We start from the raw sequence: 19,905 nt of genomic DNA on the forward strand, positions 1-19,905 counted from the left end.
AAGGCTTCTTTCCACAAAAAGTATAAGCAGCAGGTAAATTTTCCCTGTTAACCCTACCCCAGAGATAAGAAGTTCATAGGTAGTCATCAATTATTCCAAGTTGTACATACATATGTAAGGCAGTGAGAATAACTATATCAATTACTCTCTGGGCATACTGACGTAAGTCTTTTATAACTACATTTCTTAGTTTGAGGAAAAATAATAGGTAAGACTGGCTTCCCTAAGACCTTAGTTTTTTTGTTTGTTTTTTCGAGACAGGGTTTCTCCATAGCTCTGGAGCCTGTCCTGGAACTAGTTCTTGTAGATCGGGCTGGCCTCGATCTCACAGAGATCCGCCTGCCTCTGCCTCCCGAGTGCTGGGATTAAAGGCGTGCGCCACCACCACTCAGCTAAGACCTTAGTTTTAAGATGAAGAGTTCACAACGAGGACAAATCTATAAGTACACCATGTTCCTAAAGCCTTCTATCATTCCATGCTTTGAACAGTATAGTAACTGTGGTAGAGCTTATTGGAACTGAAGGTATGATAGCTTATGTCTATAATCCCAGTACTCTGGAGGTCAATAACAGGAGGACTGTAACAAATCAAAGCCAGCCTGGATTACATATATATTAGGCCAGACAAGGCTATTTATTGAGACCTTGTCTCAAAAAAGGAAAACCTATTTATAAACTGAATGTAGTAGACTTTAATTGTAACCCCAGCACCCGGAAGAGACAGAAAATCAGTAGTTCAAGGTCATCTTCAAATATGTAGTAAGTCTAAGGTCAATCTAGGCTACTAGATTTAGAGAGCATGTGTATGTATATATATAATAAAATTATCTCTGGGCTATATAGTGAGCCCAGAGTCAGCCTAGGCTACAGAGGAAACCCATGTCTCAATAAACAAAATGCTGTACAGTGCTTGTTTAGTATGCATGAAATCCAGGGTTCCTATACAGAACCACATAAAACAGAGTGGTGGCACATGCCTGTCATCTCAACACACACACAAAAAAAGCAGTAGTATTAGATGTTCAAGGTTATATTTAGCGATATAATGAGGACAGCCTCAACAACAAAATAGCCTGTTTTACAAGTAAATGATAGAGTATAATTCTGTATATAATAAAAATTGGTTCTTATACAGGATATATAGATATAGATATTCCCTGTATATTTAGATATAGAGTATAGATAGGACATACACACATAGATTAGATAGATAGATAGATAGATAGATAGATAGATAGATAGGCCAGTTAAATGGCATGTAAAAACATTTGCCACACAAGCATAACAAGTTGAATTCAATCTCAGGAATCCACATAAAGGCAGAAGGAAAGAAATGATTCCATAAGTTTCTCTGAATATCATATATATGGTGGCATGTATACGTCTACTTACCACACATATGTTGAACATAAAATGATTGCATAATTTACTTTTTTTTTTTTTTTGATTTTTCGAGACAGGGTTTCTCCGTAGCTTTTGGTTCCTGTCCTGGAACTAGCTCTTGTAGACCAGGCTGGCCTCGAACTCACAGAGATCCGCCTGCCTCTGCCTCCCGAGTGCTGGGATTAAAGGCGTGCGCCACCACCGCACAGCTGCATAATTTACTTTTATGGACCATCAAAATCCCAGAAAAATTCTTCAAAGATCTTGAAAGAACGGTACTCAACTTCATTTGGAAAAGCAAAAAACTCAGGATAGCCAAAACAATGCTAGGCAATAAAAGAACTTCTGGAGGCATCACAATCCCTGATTTCAAACTCTACTACACAGAGCTACAGTACTGAAAACAGCCTGGTATTGGCATAAGAACAGACAGGAGGACCAATGGAACCAAATAGAAGACCCGGATATCAATCCACACATCTTTGAACACCTGATATTTGATAAAGAAGCAAAATATATCAAATAGAAAAAAGAAAGCATATTTAGTAAGTGGTGCTGGCATAATTGGATATCAACATGTAGAAAAATGAAAACAAACCCATATTTATCACCATGCACAAAACTCAAGTCCAAATTGATCAAAGACCCCAACATAAAGCCAGCCACACTAAACCATACAGAAGAGAAAGTGGGAACACTTGAACACATGGCACAGGGAACCACTTCCTAAATAGAACCCCAGCAGCACAGACACTGAGAAAAACAATTAGTAAATGGGACCTCCTGAAACTGAAAAGCTTCTGTAAAGCAAAGGACAACAAGACAAAACGACAGCCTTCAGAATGGGAAAAGATCTTCACTAACCCCACATCAGACAGAGGTCTGATCTCCAAAATATACAAAGAACTCAGGAAATTGGACACCAAAAGATCACATAATCCAAGAAAAAAAAAATGGGAGTATAGACCTAAACAGAGAACTCTCAACAAAAGAATCTAAAATGGCTTAAAGACACTTAAGGAAATGTTCAACATCCATAGTCATCAGAGAAATGCAAATCAAAACAACTCTGAGATTCCATCTTACACCTGTAAGAATGGCCAAGATCAAAAACACTGATGACAACTTATGCTGGAGAGGTTGTGGGGGAAAGGGAACACTTCTGCATTGCAAGCTGATACAAATCCTTTGGATGTCAGTGTGGCGATTTCTCAGAAAATTAGGAAATAATCTTCCTCAAGACCCAATAATATCACTTTTAGGTATATATCCAAAAGATGCTCAATCGTGCAACAAAGACATGTGCTCAACTATGTTCATAGCAGCTTAGTTTGTCGTAGCCAGAACCTGGAAACAACCTAAATGCCCCTTGATCAAAGAATGGATTAAAAAAAATGTGGTACATTTCCACAATGAAGTACTACATAGCCGAAAAAAATAACGACAGCTTGAATTTTGCAGGAAAATGGATGGAACTAGAAAACATTATTGAGTGAGGTAACCCAGACAAAGAAAGACAATTATCACATGTACTCACTCATCTGTGGTTTTTAAACATAAAGCAAAGAAAGCCAGCCTACAAACCACAATCCCAAAGAACTTAGACAACAATGAGGACACTAAGAGAGACTTACATAAATCTAATCTACATGGGAAGTAGAAAGTATAAAAAGACAAGATCTACTGAGTAAATTGGGAGCATGGGGACATTGGGGGAGGGTTGAAGCGGGGAGAGGAGAGGCAGAGAGGGGAGCAGAGAAAAATGTAGAGCTCAATAAATATCAATTTAAAAAAAAGAAAAAAATTTACTTTTATGGTATTTATCTTAAGAAAATTCACTTCTTAGTTTATAAGTCTTAATTTGAAGTGTCACAATCTCAGCAATTTCTGTATTACTGTTTTCTTCATTATAATATATATTATATAATACGGTGTCCTGTGTAATAGTAAATGTCACTCATTTCTGATACCTGCAATCTACAATGCTATTACGGTTATACTTTTTTAAAGGTTGTCTATTCCATTGAAATTTGGTCAAGACTATTTGTTGTTATTCCTTTAAAGTGTATGCACATCAATTTAAGAATTTTTTTCTTTTTTTTTTTGGTTTTTCAAGACAGGGTTTCTCCGCAGCTTTTTCAAGTCTGTCCTGGAACTAGCTCTTGTAGACCAGGCTGGCCTCAAACTCGCAGAGATCAGCCTGCGTCTGCCTCCCGAGTGCTGGGATTAGAGGTGTGTGCCACCACTGCCCGGCAATTTTAGAATCTTAATCTTAAGGCAGCAATCTGATAAACCTCAAAAGTCTCTAAACTCTTTCATCCTTATCTGAAGAAACCTTTAAGGAAGCCTACAGTTCCTAGCCAAACACGGAACAATGGAATCATTCTCATTCTCCCGAAATCAATTAAATATTTAGAAACTACAATGTATACTTGTCCAATGCACAAAATTTTAAATGTAGCCGAAGAATTTTTTGGCTATTAAATATTACTACTAACTTTACAGAGTAAGATATGGAAACTAATAAATGCCTAACAGAAGATCTGGTGCTGGGGCCAGAGAGGGCCCTCAGATGTTAAGAGTCTGCACAGGCACCAGGAAGGCAAGTGGTGAACAGAAATGTGTGCAGGTAAAACATCTACACATATAAAATTTTAAAAAGATCTGGAGCTTAGCACAAGTTTTCAAAGGCTAAGTTACTCTGGTGTAGGTGGCACACATCTTTAATACCAGCAATCTGGAAGCAGAGGCAGACCACCGTGGTCTACAAAATGAGTTCCATGAAAAGCTATATAGAGACCATGCCTCAAAAAGCAAACAACCAAACAAACAAACAAAAAAAAATAAAAAACCCAACCAAATCAAACAAGCAAAAGGTTTACTTTAAGAAAAGCATACAGGGCCCAAGATATACAGAGCTCAGTGGGTAAAGTGTTTGTTCCTCAAGACTGATGACCTGAGTTCAACCTCAGGATCCAGGATCCCGTGTAAAGGTGGGGGAAGAAAACTGACTCCCTTGTGGGCTACAGCCCTCATGGTCTGTCACATCTGTCACAATTTCTTTTCTTTCCTTTTTTTTTTTTTTTTTACAAAAAGCAAAGGATGTAGCTAAATGGTAGCATGCTTGCCTAGGTTCAATCACCATACTAACAAAACCAAAAGACCTCAGAGTTAGACAGGAGTGGTGTGGTGACTCGGGGAACAGAGGCAGAAGGATCAAAAGTTCTAGGCCAGTCCCAGCATGATGGCTTACAACTTTAAAGCTAGTATATGGGGGGTGGGGGTGGGGGAGCAGGTAAAAGGGAGGTGGATTTCTCTGAGTTTCATGCCAGTCAGAGCTATGCAGTGAGCCCTTTTACCATGATCCCCCCAAAAAAAGGTTCTAATAGAGTGAGCTACATAAGACCCTACAGTTCCTTCCACCCGAAAATGACAGCTGTAATGTGTGAGAATCACACAAGACCACAGAACTCCCTGCATTACTTATAAAAGGAAAGGGAAGATTTGTACTTTACTTATAATGAATTTGATGGATAAAAAATTTGTAAAATGGACATGACTGCTTTCATTATGTGCATATTATTTTCCTTCCTGCTCTTTCCAGCAAATAAACATCACCCTTTTTTCATGAGCAACCAACCTCAGCTTATAATTTTTCTTCCCATAAACAAACTGCAACTCTCACTTCAATTACACTCAAAACATTTCTCCTGCATTTTTCATTCAGAAAGTCTTTGGAAAGTCTCATGCTTCTTATATAAATGACCTATCAACACAGACAACTGATGTTTCCTGTTTCATTTTAAGCCTTTGTACCTATTATGCAATTACAATCTTCTGCAACTAAGCATTTCCTATTATTTTATTTGACTTTGGGTTTTAAGAGTTATATCTAATCTAATGATCTATTTCCTGTGTAACTTAAATGCACTAAATTAACTTTCTCTATTTTCATTATACAAATTTTGAGGTTTCTTTAAAACAACCTCTTTAACAAAAACTTATACTCATTTTTGTTATGCTGATTCTCAAATCCTGAATATAAAGGGTGAATTTTAAATAAATTATAGATGATAAACGGCTGTTTTATTTATTCACCATTTAGGTCAGATTTATGACCCCTTTCTCCTCATTCCAGCTACTGTTGAATTTTGAATGAAACAACTTCAATTGTAACAGAAGAAACATCTGTTGCTTTTTTTTTCACCAGAGCTTTCCTAACTGAAAGAAAGGCTCTCTGCCCCTCTCCAACTCCCCCTCCCTACCCATACTAAGTTCCTTAAACTTATTTGAAGTACATTATTTAAAACATTGCTATATCCATTAAAATATTATAGCTTACAAAAACATTTATCTTCTTATTAAAGTAAAAAGAATGATATTAAAAAACAACAAGATATGTGCTTCATTGACTATAAATTGTAACCACAATGCAGACTTCAAGGGTATACTTGAAATGATCAACTCAATCAGGCTGTTACACATTCCTGGCTCACTAGGAATTGTTTAGGGATAAGATTTTCTTCACAGCACCCAGATTCTGTATAGCATCTTGCATGATATATTTTCTTTGCCAGTCTAAAGCTAACATAATGGCAGTCACTACCCCAAGAGGCAGACACCAAATGGTGCCACCCACTCTCACACTGTGCCTCATAATAAACCATCAAGCAGTGGAATGCACCGGCTCCTTTATGAGCAAACAATGCTGGAGCTTCATTAGAATACAGCTGACATTTTCAAAGCACAAATACTTTAAAGAAAATTGTACTAGGGGAAAAAAGGGAAAAATAACTACAATGGCTGAATTTTTTTCATGTGCAGGTTGATTTCTAGAGATTCTGAGGAAGCATACTTTGTTGCTTAAAATTTTAAAGTTTTCATAAACAGAAAATATTTAATAGGGGCAAATCTTATTTACTGGAAAAAATGAAAGTAAAAACTACCACTAGAACTGCTTTCACGAGGAATAACCACGAAGTACCTTTTAAATAACTATTATCTTCAACTGCTTCTTTAACTTTTGAATGAAAAAAAGATTCCAGAATTATTCTGCATTTTAATAAATTTATATAAATAGCTGAGGATAAACTGGGCTAACTCTACCCCTCCCCCATCCCCTACCCCCATGCTCTGTAGTTTTTCTATCTGTAACTAGCAAGGACGTCTTGAAATCAGCATGTTCCTGGCTACTTTTCTATTTAGCATGGCAGCTGCTGAACAAATACAAACACCATAAAAACTCACCAGGCTGTGAGAAACAAACTGGTCTCTCTTACCTGGTCTGAGGAAGCATGCCTCTCACTGCAGTACCAACAACACTCTACAGTCTTTGTTACCATTCAGTGGAAACTTGAGACTGTGTCAGACGTAAGCAATCGAGCTCAGACAAGCTCAATTTAAAATACTTCTCAATAAAACTAAAAAGATGCTCAAGAAAACCGGTCAAGTGGCTTGAACAGATGTGCTGCAACTTCCCAAGTAACAAAGACACAACCAAAGAAACTCAAAACACAGGTGCTGAGAAAGCGGTTTTTCTGCATGGAGCTTGGTTTTCTTGCTAAATTACAAATGCTTTTTAAAATTTTTTTTAAAAAAATGCTTAAAGGTAGAAGGTGATAAAATGCCTAAGTCCAAGCTATTGTTTTTCTAAATATCATCTGAATTTTAAGTAGTTTAAAAAATAAAATTAACTTACTCACAAGACCTGCATAATGTGAATTATACATGTCCGACTATCTGCTGGCTTCAAGGCAGTCACAAAGCAGAAGACCTTAACGCATTTTGAAAGCAGAGCAAATGCACCATGAATTTCAGCGAGAAAAAGGAGGAGAAACTTGAAAAACTGCTCAGAGCCTTCTGAGCCTGTAGAAACTGTCCAACTCTTGTGGGAGGGGAAAAAAAAAAGTCCTCGTTCTGCCCCCTGAGATAGGCCATGCTTCAACGCCAAAGTGAATGACAGGCCCGCTTCTGATATCAACAAAGAGCAGCTTAGTTGTGCTCTATTTTCCCTCCCACTTTCCCACAGATAGAAGTCTTAAACTTTTGGGGTTAGCCCTTTTATATTTAGGGTTAAATACCTTTCTCCATTTTCTCAAGAGGGCACCCAATTATGTTGTCCTAGTTTTTAAATTATTAATTAAAATTACATACCTAATATATTTCTCCATTTTCCTACACAGATTTAACAAAAGATGACCTTTAAGTTCATGTCCAAGTCTACTCTTTGCAATATTAGATAACTATAAGATTAGCTATCAATATTCATATGCTTTTGCTGCAATAACATTAGAAATAAAGCAATGGAAATAAAATTTCCAACTGGCTAGATGTAAAAATTATTTTACTAAAGCATATATCTTTAAGTAAGTTTAAAATAGCAAGCACTTCCATCAACATGTATTTACTGAATATTGATCATAGCCAAGTACTATTTTTGAAGCCTGGGGATAAAGTAGTACTGAAAACAACACACAAAAGCCAAACAAAAATCCCTGCCTCCAGCAGCCTTATTAGTTTCTCCCAGTTCTCTGTGAGCACTGCTATCAACAATGACTGAGGTGACTTTTCCCCTCTAGTCATACACCACCTACATGGAAAAATCTCCCCTTTGAAACAAGGTTTCTTGTTAGTTTGCTTGCTTCTTGTCCCTACCTAGAGACAGATAATGATTAAAGTTGAAATATAATTTACCTTGTATATATTGTTTGGGACAGGCTCCTATGTTGTAGCCCAGGCTGGCCTAGAGCATGTGGAAATACTGCCACAGCCTCTTAAGTGTTGGGATGATAGGAATGAGTCACCAAACAGTTTTTAATGTATTTTCTGACAATAGCTCCAGGAATGCAAGAATTTTGTGCTTTGTTTTTTTAAGTATCATATCAGCATGTTAAAGAGTACCTGCCCAACATACCAATCAATAGTGACTGAAAGAGACCAGATGATTTTTCTTAGTCAAACTTTTCTTTGCTATCATATATTACAAAAATATGCATACAAATATGCACTAACAATGCTCTAGTATGGGGTATGAATTAAGTTGGTTTGTGCACATGTTAAAATTGAAAATATGAGCCGGGCAGTGGTGGCGCACGCCTTTAATCCCAGCACTCGGGAGGCAGAGGCAGGCGGATCTCTGTGAGTTCAAGACCAGCCTGGTCTACAAGAGCTAGTTCCAGGACAGGCTCCAAAACCACAGAGAAATCCTGTCTCGAAAAAAACCAAAAAAAAAAAAAATTGAAAATATAACTTACAAGACCCCAAATCTTTTCTTAGTCTAACATCTTAAAGTATCAACATGGGTGAATCTACTGTATTTGAGCACTCTATTAAAATTCAATGAACTGACGCCAGGCAGTGGTGGAGGTAGAGGTAGGAGGATCTCTGTGAGTTGGAGGGTAGCAAGTTCCAGGACAAGTTTCAAAGCTACAGAGAAACCCTGTCTTGAAAAACAAAAAATAAAAAAGGAAGAAAAACAAAACTCAATGAATGGGGACTGGAAGGATGGCTCAGTGACAGGAACACTTGCTGCACTTCCAAAGGATCTGTTGTTTAGTTTCCAAGTCCACTTTCCAGCATCCATGTTGGGTTGCTCACAATTTCACTAACTCCAGCTCCAGGGGATCTGACACCTTCCTTCTCCTTCTGGCTTCCATGGTGTGGTGTGTGAGTCTGTCTGTCTGTCTGTCTGTCTGTCTCTGTCTCTCTGTCTGTCTCTGTCTCTGTCTCTGTCTCTCTCTCTCTCTCTCACACACACACACACACACACACACACACACACACAGTGGAAATAGTTTCTAACTCCCCATCTTTTGCATTGCCCTTGATCATCATAGTAGAAGATCTTATAAAGTAGGTACAAACAGCTATAACCTGTTAGATCAGCTAAGGGCTTATTGTGTCACTAGAGACTGAGACATCTGGGAAGTAGATGAGGTCATATCCACCTTACAGTTTCAGAGTAAAAGAAAATGAGATTCAAATCTACTCACCATACCTCTCAACTATGGATCATTCCTCTCATTACCCAAAACTGAACACCGTTTACAAGTTCAAATATAATTTACCTTGAATATATTTTAACAATAACTGTAAGAGTAGCCCAAATACTCAATCTACTGCACTCCCTTGTCTCTCTTGGCAGGCAAAATAATAATCATTACCTTCTATACTCCTTTACAGGAGTATGACAGACAGTGTGGGAAATTTACAGGATCTTCCACTGTCATAATAAAAAGCATCTTTGGAGGGCCAGCAGCTGCCATCAAAGCCTGTGTTGAATCCCCAGGATCCAAACAATAGAAGGAGAAAACTGACTCCCATAACGAAATTACCTGGCGCAGAACCCAGAAGTGCAGCCTTATCTGTGGCTGAATAATTACACATAAGTTGTCTTCCAACCTCCAAACACACACACATATGCACGCACTATGTATTTTTAAAAATTTTATAGTATCCTCCTAAACAATTTCTTCTACTTAGGGGTTACAGAGGCAGCCAGGTGGTTAAGATCACGAATGGCTCTTCTAGAGGAATCAGGTTTGATTTCTAGCACCCACATGGCAGCTTACGACTATCTCTTAACTCTAGTTCCATGGAAACTAATGCCTTCTTCTGGCCTCTGTGGGCACTGCACACGTGGTACACAGACACATGCAGCTAAAACACACACACAAAAATTAAAAATCTAGTTATGCATTATTAATTACAATTATTGGTTAGAAAACACTAAACATCTCTCTTCCAGGTTTGTATGATTTCTCTGAATTGGAAATTGCTATGTTAACTAGCAACCTGACCAACTGCATTTAATAATGACAGACATGAATATATCTAGATAGAAATGATACTGACAGCACAAGGATAGTTAGCTGACCTAGCTATCATGAACAAGTGGCAATTAGTAAGTTTGAACATTGCTTTCTTACATTATAAAATTTAATCCCTGAAACCACTTGAATGAATAAATATTGTTTTCTTAAAACATAACACAGTAAACAAGTTTACTTTTGTTGCTCCAAGTCCTATTTTCAGCATAGACATTCTCCAAGGGATTGATGTTTGCTAAAGTCTACACTATCCCTTAAAGGTTTTAAAAGATGTTAAAAGCTTTGATCTTAGCTGGGCATAGTGGTACATGCCTTTAATCCCCACACTTGGAAGGAAGAGGTAGGTAAATCTCTTTTGAGGTCAGCCATATCTACACAGTGAGGTCCAGGACAGCCAAGGTTACATAAACAGACCCTGAATAATAATAATAATAATAATAATAATAATAATAATAATAATAATAATAATAAGTTTTGATCCTCAGCCAATAATCCTGTTGGGAGGTAGCAGAAACTTTTAGATATAGGATCTAACAAGATGTGCCTTTAAATGGATTTTGGAAATGCCAAACCATGAAGGCTAGATTCCCAACTATACAGTAAATGGGCTTTCTCTGCTAAGTGCTTCTGTCATGATATAGGGCACCACTACAGGTCCAAAACAACGAGGCCTATCAATTATAAAGTAAAACTTCCAAAATGATGAGCCAAAATAAACTTTTCTTCTAAGTTGATTTGCCTCAGATATTTATTGTAGTAACAGTGATAACACAATGCTATTTTCTTAAGAATGCAAACTCCCAGCCGGGCGGGGGGGGGGGGCAGAGAACATGCCTTTAATCCCAGCACTTGGTAGGCAGAGGCAGGTGGATCTCTGTGAGTTCAAGGCCAGCATGTTCTACAAGAGCTAGTTCCAGGACAGGCTCCAAAACTACAGCTAAGCCCTGTTTGGGGGGCGGGGGGGGGGGGGGGGGGGGGGCGTGGAAGAATGTAAACTTCCCTTTTGCAGGTCATTTACCACCACTACATAGATGACTACTAAAATTCTCAATGGCTATCCTGGGCTTTTCCATTCTTTTCTAAACCCTAGTTTAGAACTGTTTATTAGTCAGCACTGTGTATCTCCAAATCTCCACTCAACTTCCTCAGTATTTCACTTCTCATTACTCATCTCAATGTTTCCCAACCTTGCTAAAAGCACCACTATTGAGCAAAGACAGTGATGCATGGTAGTGTGCACCTGTAACCCCAGCATTGCAGACATGGTAGTGCAAAAAGTTTTTTGAGTTTTAATATATAGGACTTTACTATAGTTTAGAAATGCTATTGTGTTCCCAAAATGCTCATGTGCTGAAAGATGGTTCCTAGTACGGCACTGTGAAGAAGCAGCAGAATGTTTAAGGGATGGAAACTTTCAGGGATAATTTATAGGCTCAGATCTTATGAATACATCACTGCTCATCTTGAAAAATAATTAGGTCTTGATTCCTATGTGAGTGAACTGTTATAAAAGATGACCGTTGGTCCTCCCCAAATCCCTTCCTTCCTATTTTGCTCTGTGTTCAGATTTTCACTCTCTCCCTCTTTCCTTTTCCCTGACCTGATGTTACCACTTTACTATAGTATGATAGCAGATGGAAGGCCCTCATCAAAAGGTCAACTCGATTTTGTACTTGTAGCTCCAAAACTGTGACCTAAATACATCTCTTAAACTTTTTTGTTTTGTTTTTCCAAGACAGGTTCCTCTATGTAACCCTGGCTGTCCTGGAATTCAGTCTGTAGACCAAGCTGGCCTCAAACTCACTGAGATCCACCTGCCTCTGCCTCTGCCTCTGCCTCTGGAGTGCTGGAATTAAAGGCATGTGTCACCACTGCCCAGCATACATCTCTTAATTTTATTAAGTATTTAGGTATGTTACAGCAACATAAAATGAACTAAGACAGACCTGAAAAAAATGCATACTCTTCCTACTAATTTTCTTTCCTACTCCTTCCTACTAGTAGTCTCTTTACATATGGAAATACACTATTGCCTTTAGAAAAATGTGTTACCAAGGGGGAAGTACAGGTAATTAGAGAGACAGAGAAGAAAAGGAGCTCTGGATGCTATAGAGATGTTGCAACACAGGAAGCAGTTACAAAAGTCTCACTTCCTTAAATTTGCAAGTATGATATTGCAAATTTGTCCTTGTCCCTGATATTCTGTCTCCCAGTCTTTGGTTGGATGAAATGAAAATTTCTCCTGGGGCCTGATCATTTTGTTTCATTTGCTTCCTTGAGACATGGTCTTTGTAAACCAGGTTTGCCTCAAACAGAGATCCGCCTGCGTCTGCCTCCTGACTGCTGGAATTAAAAGTGTGCACTACCATTGCCCTGCCCTGGTGTCGGTTTAGGACAGGGTCTCACTCTATTGCCAGTCTGGCCTTGAAGTGATCCTCTTGCCTTATCCTCCCAAGCTCTAGAATTTTAGGCAGTAGTCACTACACTGTGTCAACTTGCTCTTGTCTTCCTTTTCCTTTCTCCACCTCTTCCCACCCCCACCGGTGTTACACATAGTCCAGGGTAGCCTCAAACTCACTATATAGCCAAGGATGACCTAGAGCCCCAGACCTTCCTGAATCAACTACCCAAGCACCAGGATTATAGGTGTGCCACACCACGCTTGTTTCTTAAATGTGCTCACTTGATAAAGTGCTTTATCTACCATGCATTGAACTGTAGGTTCAACTCCCACTACCACACAGACCAGGTGTGATGGAGTACAACTGTGGTCCCAACATTCAGTTGGGAAGTGGAGGCAGGAGGCCAGGAGTCAGGGTTATTCTCAGCTACACAGTGAATTGAAGAGAAGCCTTGGCTATATGAGACCCTATCTCAAAAACTAAATTAAAATAAAAAATCTAAAAGAGCAGCTGGGTGGTGGTGGTGCATGCCTTCAAGGGGAGAGGCAGGAGGATTTCTGTGAGTTCGAGGACAGCCTGGTCTATAGAGCAAGTTCCAAGACAGCCAAGGCTACACCGAGAAACCCTGTCTCAAGGGACACAAACAAACACAAAAACTCAAAAGAGCTAGAATAAATAAGACAATTTTGAAAAAGACTAAAATTGAAGGACTTACAACTTCTTGATTTTAAAGCTTAATTAAAAGTATAGCAATTTTTCAAGATTGGCACTATTAACATTTTGGACTGCTAATTCTTTGAGGGGCTTTCTTGTGAATTGGTGATGTAGCATCCCTAGTCTCTCTCCAGGCAACTTTGCTACCTCCAGTTATGAAAATAAGAAATGTCTCTAGACATTGCCAAGTGTCCCCAAGGAATGAAGTAGCTCTTAAATGAGAACCAATGAGCTCAACTGGGTGTAGCAGTGGTGGAAGTCAGACACAGAACAACAGAGCAGAATGTGAATTCAATCCTCAATAATAACCACCTGACATGACAAAATTTCAAAGGAATTCTATGAGAAAATGTAGTTTTTTTTTCAATAAACCCTGAAATCATTAGATATTCCCATAAAACAGAAACTTTATCCCTCATTTCATATACAAAATTAGTTAAAAAATTTACCAGATATAAGTTTAATAATGATAATTATGCACTTGGAAGACAGAAGCAGGCAAGTAAGGTAAAATTTTTCAACAGAGTGAATTCCAGGACAGCCAGGGCTGTTACACAGAGGAACCTTGTCTTGAAAACAAACAACAGAGTTTTAATTATGAAACGTCTAGATTAAAAAAAAAATAGGGAAAATTTTTAGTAAGAAAAGCCCATATTTTCTTGTGTTTAGAGACTATGTATCCCAGACTGGCCTAGAATTCACTATGTAGTGATGTGGGTTTCCCCTCTGTATGCTATGAATATCATTGATTAATAAAGAAACTGCTTTGGACATATAGCAAGGCAGAATTTAGCTAAGCAGGAAAAACTAAATTGAATGCTGGCAGAAAGGGCAGTAGAGTCAAGAGAAGCCATGAAGCCGCTGCCAGAGACAGACGTGCCGAAACTTTGCTGGTAGGCCACAACCTCGTGGTGATGCACAAATTAATGGAGATGAGTTAAATTAAGATGTTGAGAGATATCCAATAAGTAGCTAGAACTGCTGGGCGGTGGTGGCTCATGCTTTTAATCCCAGCACTCAGGAGGCAGAGGCAGGCAAATCTCTGTGAGTTCGAGGCCAGCCTGCCTGGTCTACAGAAAGAGTTCCAGGACAGGCTCCAAAGCTACAGAGAAACACAAAAAAAGAAGCTAAAGCTAATGGACCAAGATGTGGCTCCATGGCATCTCTCCTTGACTCCGCCTCCTTTCTCCCAGCATTCCATTTAGTTCTCCCCACCTAGCTCAGTTCCCCTATAGCTCTGCTATAGGCCCAAAGCAGTTACTTTATTAACCAATAAAAGCAAAACACAGACAGAAGGACCTCCCACACCAGGTAGGGATGGGGTAGTGTAAGACTCAAAAATATTTAAATAGCTATCTAACGAAAAAAAAGCATACAAAAGCATTCAGTAACATGATTAGTCATTGGAGAAGCACAAATTAAAATCCTGACACAGGGGAAGCAAGATGGCTTAGCAAGTAAAGGTACTTGTTGCCAAGCCTGATGACCTGAGTTAAAATCCCTGGAACCCACATGGTAGAACGAGAAGACTCACTCCTGAAAGTTGTCCTGTTTTCTATATACCTTAGGTATATATACCCTATATTCAGACCCTCTTAAATAGTTTTGAAATTTGTATCTGAGTAGGAGTATTTTACCTGCATATGTATTTGTGCACCATGTGTGTGCCTAGTGCCTGTGGAGAAGAAGGTATCAGATCCCCTGCAACTAGAGTTACAGAAGGTTGTAAGCTGCCATGTAGGTGCTGGAATTCAACTCATGTCCTCTGCAAGAGTAGTCCGTGCTCTGAGCTGTTAAACCATCTTTCTAGCACTGCTCCCCAAACCAAAAAAAGTAAATAAATAGCTAAGTAAATCTTAAAACAGCATACAAATTCACTTTAACAGAAAATAGAAAGCAAACAAAATCATGCCTTGACCATTCAAAGTACTGAAAAAGAACTAAAAACCATTGCTAGTTGGGATACAAACTTATGTGGATACTTTGGGAAACATGTCTTGTGATTTCTTAAAAAGTTAACATATACTCACCATATGACCCAGCAATTCCACTTCTAGATATTACCTTAGGGAAATGAAAAAGTATGTCAACACATAAACTTTTACTTGAGTGCTCACAGTAGTTTTATCATTATAGCCTAAACTGTTGAAAACAAGAGCAATTTTCAACAATTATCCTGAGCACATAAACAAATTGGGTACAGTCAAATTGAATTCTACTAGCATAAAAAATTCTAAAGCCCAGCACTGTAGCTCCTGCCTGTAATCCCAGCACCGGAAAATTTCTTTTATAACTGACTGGGTATTCAAGACCACTCTTATCTACAAGGTGAGTTAGAGTCCCAAATAGGCAACAGGAGGCTCTGTCTTGAAAAAAAAAAAAGAAAAAGGTAAAGACAAAAGATATGGTCAAGTAATTTTAAATTTCAGTTCTTAAGAGACAGACACAGGCTTATCTGGCAGCCAGCCAGTCATTGTATCATGAATCAGGCATAACAAGCTACATTATCAAAACTACTTAAAGGCTGTAGAGATGGCTCTGCAGTTAAGAGTACTCAGAGCTCTTGCAGAGGAGCAGGTTCAATCCCCACACTGACATGGTGGCTCACAGTCATCTGTAATTCCAGTTCCAGGAGATCAGACACCTTCTGACCTCTGTGGACACCAAGCAAACACATGGTGCACATATGTACAAGCAGGCAAAATGCCACACATAGAACAAAAAGACTCCACTATTTTTGTCTCTAGAATACGGAGCTGAAAACTAGAACAATATTCTATAATTCTACCTATCCAGAATATACACTGGGAAAGCAGTTAACACCAAAGATAAAGATGTGGTGACCAGTTGCTTTTTACTTTGGTCTTTTTCTTTTATCTTCTGTTTTAAATTGGAAACTACTTGGACTTTCTTTTACTTTTTGCTTTTGTTTTTTGAGATGGAGGTCTAACTCTGTAGCCCAGGTTGTTCTTGGACATCTGTTTCTCCTTCCTCAAACTCTGTAGAAATCACTAGCAACTGCTATGATATCTGATTCTAGATTTTCATTTTTAAAAGTTAACTCTCATTTATTCTATTTTTTAGCTATTTAACATGACAAACCTATCATTGTTATTTCAATATACTTTATATTGAAGATAAACAGAAATACAAGCAAAAGGAAAATTATTTGGTATTAAATATTCTTCAGGGAAAAGCCTAGAATGAATAGATCAATAAACAAAACTACTTGTAGAATATTTAGCAAATATCTATGCTCAGATCAGTGAGATATTTAAAAATATCCTGAAACCAAATACAGAATCAAGGATTAAGACTACATTCACAAAAACACAACAGCCATCAAGCCTAGCCCAGTAAGAAAGGCCAAGTTCACCCTAACATGACCTTATCTTTCGAAGTCTGCCAAGAAACTTTAACAGAAACAGCAACCATATGCCATTTTCCTATTCCTCAAAGTAGTATAAAATAAAACAGAAACTTTACTACTAAATATCTCAGGGCTTGGGTTGTTAAATAAATGGAAGAAAATATGGTGCTGGGTATATATAGTACGTGCTTGTAATGCCAGAATTTGGGAAGTGGGGACAGGAGGATCAGGGATTCAAGGACAGTGTTGATTACTCAGAAAATTCAAGTACAGTCTAGGCTACAAGAGACTTTTCTCAAAAACCAACAAATAAACAACAACAAAAAAGAGTATAAACCATCAATCTGTGAACTGACCACGGAACTTTATGTAACTACCAAATGTGTTAAGACTCTGCACTCTGCTGAGCACAAAAGTACAAGCTTTAATCCCAGCGTGCTCCAGAGGCTGAGGCACCCAAATTCTGTGAGTCTGAGGACAGCCTGATCTACATAGTAAGTCTCAGGATAGCCAGAGCTATGTAAATAGACCCTGTCTCATGAAAACAAACAACAAAATACTTTGAACACTGAAGCAATCTTTAACAATGACTTCCTACATTAACTCCCCAAATTCCTCTAATCTTCATCTCATTCTCAACAAGTAGTCACATTTTTAACCAGAGAGAAATTCATTATTATGGTCCCTCTGAGAACTACAGAATAACACTTTAAGTAACCTTCAGTGGTTTTGCCACAAACATCTATAAAGGATTAAAAACAACAGTAATAAAAGATTTCCAAAACAATGCCCCAAATGCAGAGTTACACATTTCTTTTAGGAATTGTTATGTTGAGGTAGTCTCAGTGTGCAACCCAGACTGACACTGAATTTATGGCAGTATCTTGCCTCAGCTCCCCAAGTGCTAGGATCACAGGCCAGAGCTACCACCCAGCTAACTAAATGAGCTTATCAAAGAAATTCAAATTTGGTTTGAAATATAAAAATCAACCAAATTAATTTAGCATATTTGTTATGGTTTTGGTCCCTTTAAGAGACAAGCCACACCCATTCCCCTCCCCATCCGCTGAGGCAGGCCTGAGCTGGCTCTCTTTTCCATCTTCCTCTCGGAGAGGCAGCTTTGCTTCTGCCTCTCTCCCCACTTCTCTCTTCCCCCTTCTCTGTCTCTTTCTCCTCTTCTCTCTCTCTCTCTCTCTCTCTCTCTGTCCCCCCCTTCACCCTTCCTCCTCCATAACTCCCTGAATAAACATTCAACCTCATCCTGCATGTCGTATCTATCCATGTTTCTGTCTTCTGCCCGCCCGCCATGTATCTCCCTGCCTGGAACCAGCCATTGCTCGGGGACCAGCACCCGTCTCTGCCTGGGGCCCACTGCCTGCTGCCACATGTCCCGCCACCACTGCTCTGGGACCAGCAGCTGTCTCTGCCTGGGACTGGCTACTCCCAGGGCCCGCTATCTGCCGCCACATGGCCTGCCGCCACCATTTGGGACCTACAGCATTTCTGCTGCCTACTGCCGCGGGGATCTTGCAGCATTTTTTAAAAAAAGAACAACAATATTAATGAGCTAAAAATATCCTATCACATAGTCATTGCCAGCCTAGCCAAAACAACGAGCTTCAGATTCAGTAAGAGATACATTTTCAAAACCTAAGGAAGAGAGCAAGTGAGAAAGATACCCAACACTAAACTCTGGCTTCTACATGTACACAAAGGATAATTCTGTACAGTAATTTCTCTCCTTCCACCTTTACAAGGGTTCTGGGGACTGAACTCAGGCCCTCAAGCTTGCGCAGCATACTCCTGAGCCTCCCTGCCATCCCTCACACTACTTTGGTAATCTCCCGAAAACCTAAAAGTGCTCTAAAATAAGAGTTTATTTTAAAGCCCGGCAGTGACAGCACATGCCTTAAATTCCAACACTCAGAAGACAGGTGGATCTTTGAGTTCAAGGCTGGCCTGGTCTACAGAATGAGCTCCAAGACAGCCAGAGCTGCACAGAGAAACCCTGTTTTGAAAAACCAAAACTACGGTGTGGAGAGATGACTTAGCTATTAAGAGCACTGGTTGTTCTTCCAGGTCCTAAATTCAATTCGCACGTACCAGAGTGGCTCACAACCATCTGTAATGAGATCTGGTGCCCTCTTCTGGCCTGTAGGCATACACTGTAGAAGAACACGGTATGCATAATAAATATTTTTTAAAAATGAAAAAAAAAAGAAAACTGCTACCCAGCCCCCCTCTTTTTTTTTCTTTTTTCTGATGTGGGATTCCCCTCTATATGCTGTGAATATGTTTTATCGCCATTGGTTAAAAAAGAAGCTGCTTCAGCCTATGGCAAGGCAGAATATAGCAAGGTTGGAAATCCAAGCAGAGATAAAGGAGAAAGAAGGTAGAGTCAGCCTGGTCTACAAAGTGAGTTCCAGGACAGTCAGAGTTATTACTCAGAGCAATCCTGCCTCCCCATCCCCCATTCCCTCCCCTCAAAAAACATAAAAAGATAAAATTCCTATACATAAAAGTAAAACAGCTATCTTTCCAAATATCTTTCGCTAGTCGTTTTTGTTTGTTTGTTTTGTTTTTTGAGAGAGGGTTTCTCTGTAGCTTTGGAGACTGTCCAGGAACTAGCTCTTGTAGACAAGGCTGTCCTCAAACTCACAGAATCCACCTGCCTTTGCCTTCCGAGTGTTGGGATTAGTCTAACAGGCTTAGGAAGGTATGCATCCAAATAGACTAGGATCCCAAAAAGCTAGAACATACCATAGAGACAAATCCCAGTACCATTATCATTGGCTTCTTAGTATGCCCCAATTGTCTGCCACATTCAGAGGGTCCAGTTTGATCCCATGCTCATTCAGTCCCATTCCAGCTGGATTTGGTAAGCTCCCATTAGTTCAGGCACACGGTCTCATTGGGTGGATCAACCCCTCGGGGTCCTGACTTCCTTGGTCATATTCTCCTCCTTTTGCTCTTCAACTGGATCTTGGGAGCTCAGTCCAGTACTCCCGTGTGGGTCTCTGTCTCTATCTCCATCTGTCGCTGGACAAAGGTTCTATGGTGATATTCAAGATAGTCATCAGTCTGACAAGGCCAGTTCAGGCACCCTCTCCTCCACTGACCAGGGTCCTAGCTGGGGACATCCCTGTGGACATCTGGGACCCCAGCTTCCTCATACTCTTACAAATAGAGCTGGGACATGGTGGCACAT

The 19,905-nt window shown here is 39.3% G+C and overlaps 1 protein-coding gene across 13 annotated transcripts in view; it reads right to left on the minus strand.

Annotated features, from left to right (window-relative positions):
- Positions 1-19,905, minus strand: part of Tfdp2 (transcription factor Dp-2) — a 118,859-nt gene that overhangs the window by 57,693 nt on the left and 41,261 nt on the right. The window contains exon 3 of one of the 13 annotated variants that reach the window (XM_041676887.1): positions 15,358-15,391. The exons of 9 other annotated variants lie outside the window; for them this stretch is intronic. Coding sequence is in view for 1 of the 4 variants with exons in the window: in XM_041676881.1 (XP_041532815.1) it covers positions 7,082-7,112 (31 nt within the window). In the remaining 3 variants the exon portion in view is untranslated. Of the gene's footprint in view, positions 1-6,662; positions 6,682-7,081; positions 7,233-15,357; positions 15,392-19,905 lie in introns of those variants that run through there. 3 more of the 13 variants (XM_041676884.1, XM_041676881.1, XM_041676885.1) reach the window with 3 other exon arrangements.

The sequence above is a fragment of the Microtus oregoni genome, unplaced genomic scaffold, assembly GCF_018167655.1.
Source record: "Microtus oregoni isolate MIOR12 unplaced genomic scaffold, Mior012 000028F_ref0000031, whole genome shotgun sequence".
In the NCBI taxonomy this organism is placed as follows: Eukaryota; Metazoa; Chordata; class Mammalia; order Rodentia; family Cricetidae; genus Microtus; species Microtus oregoni.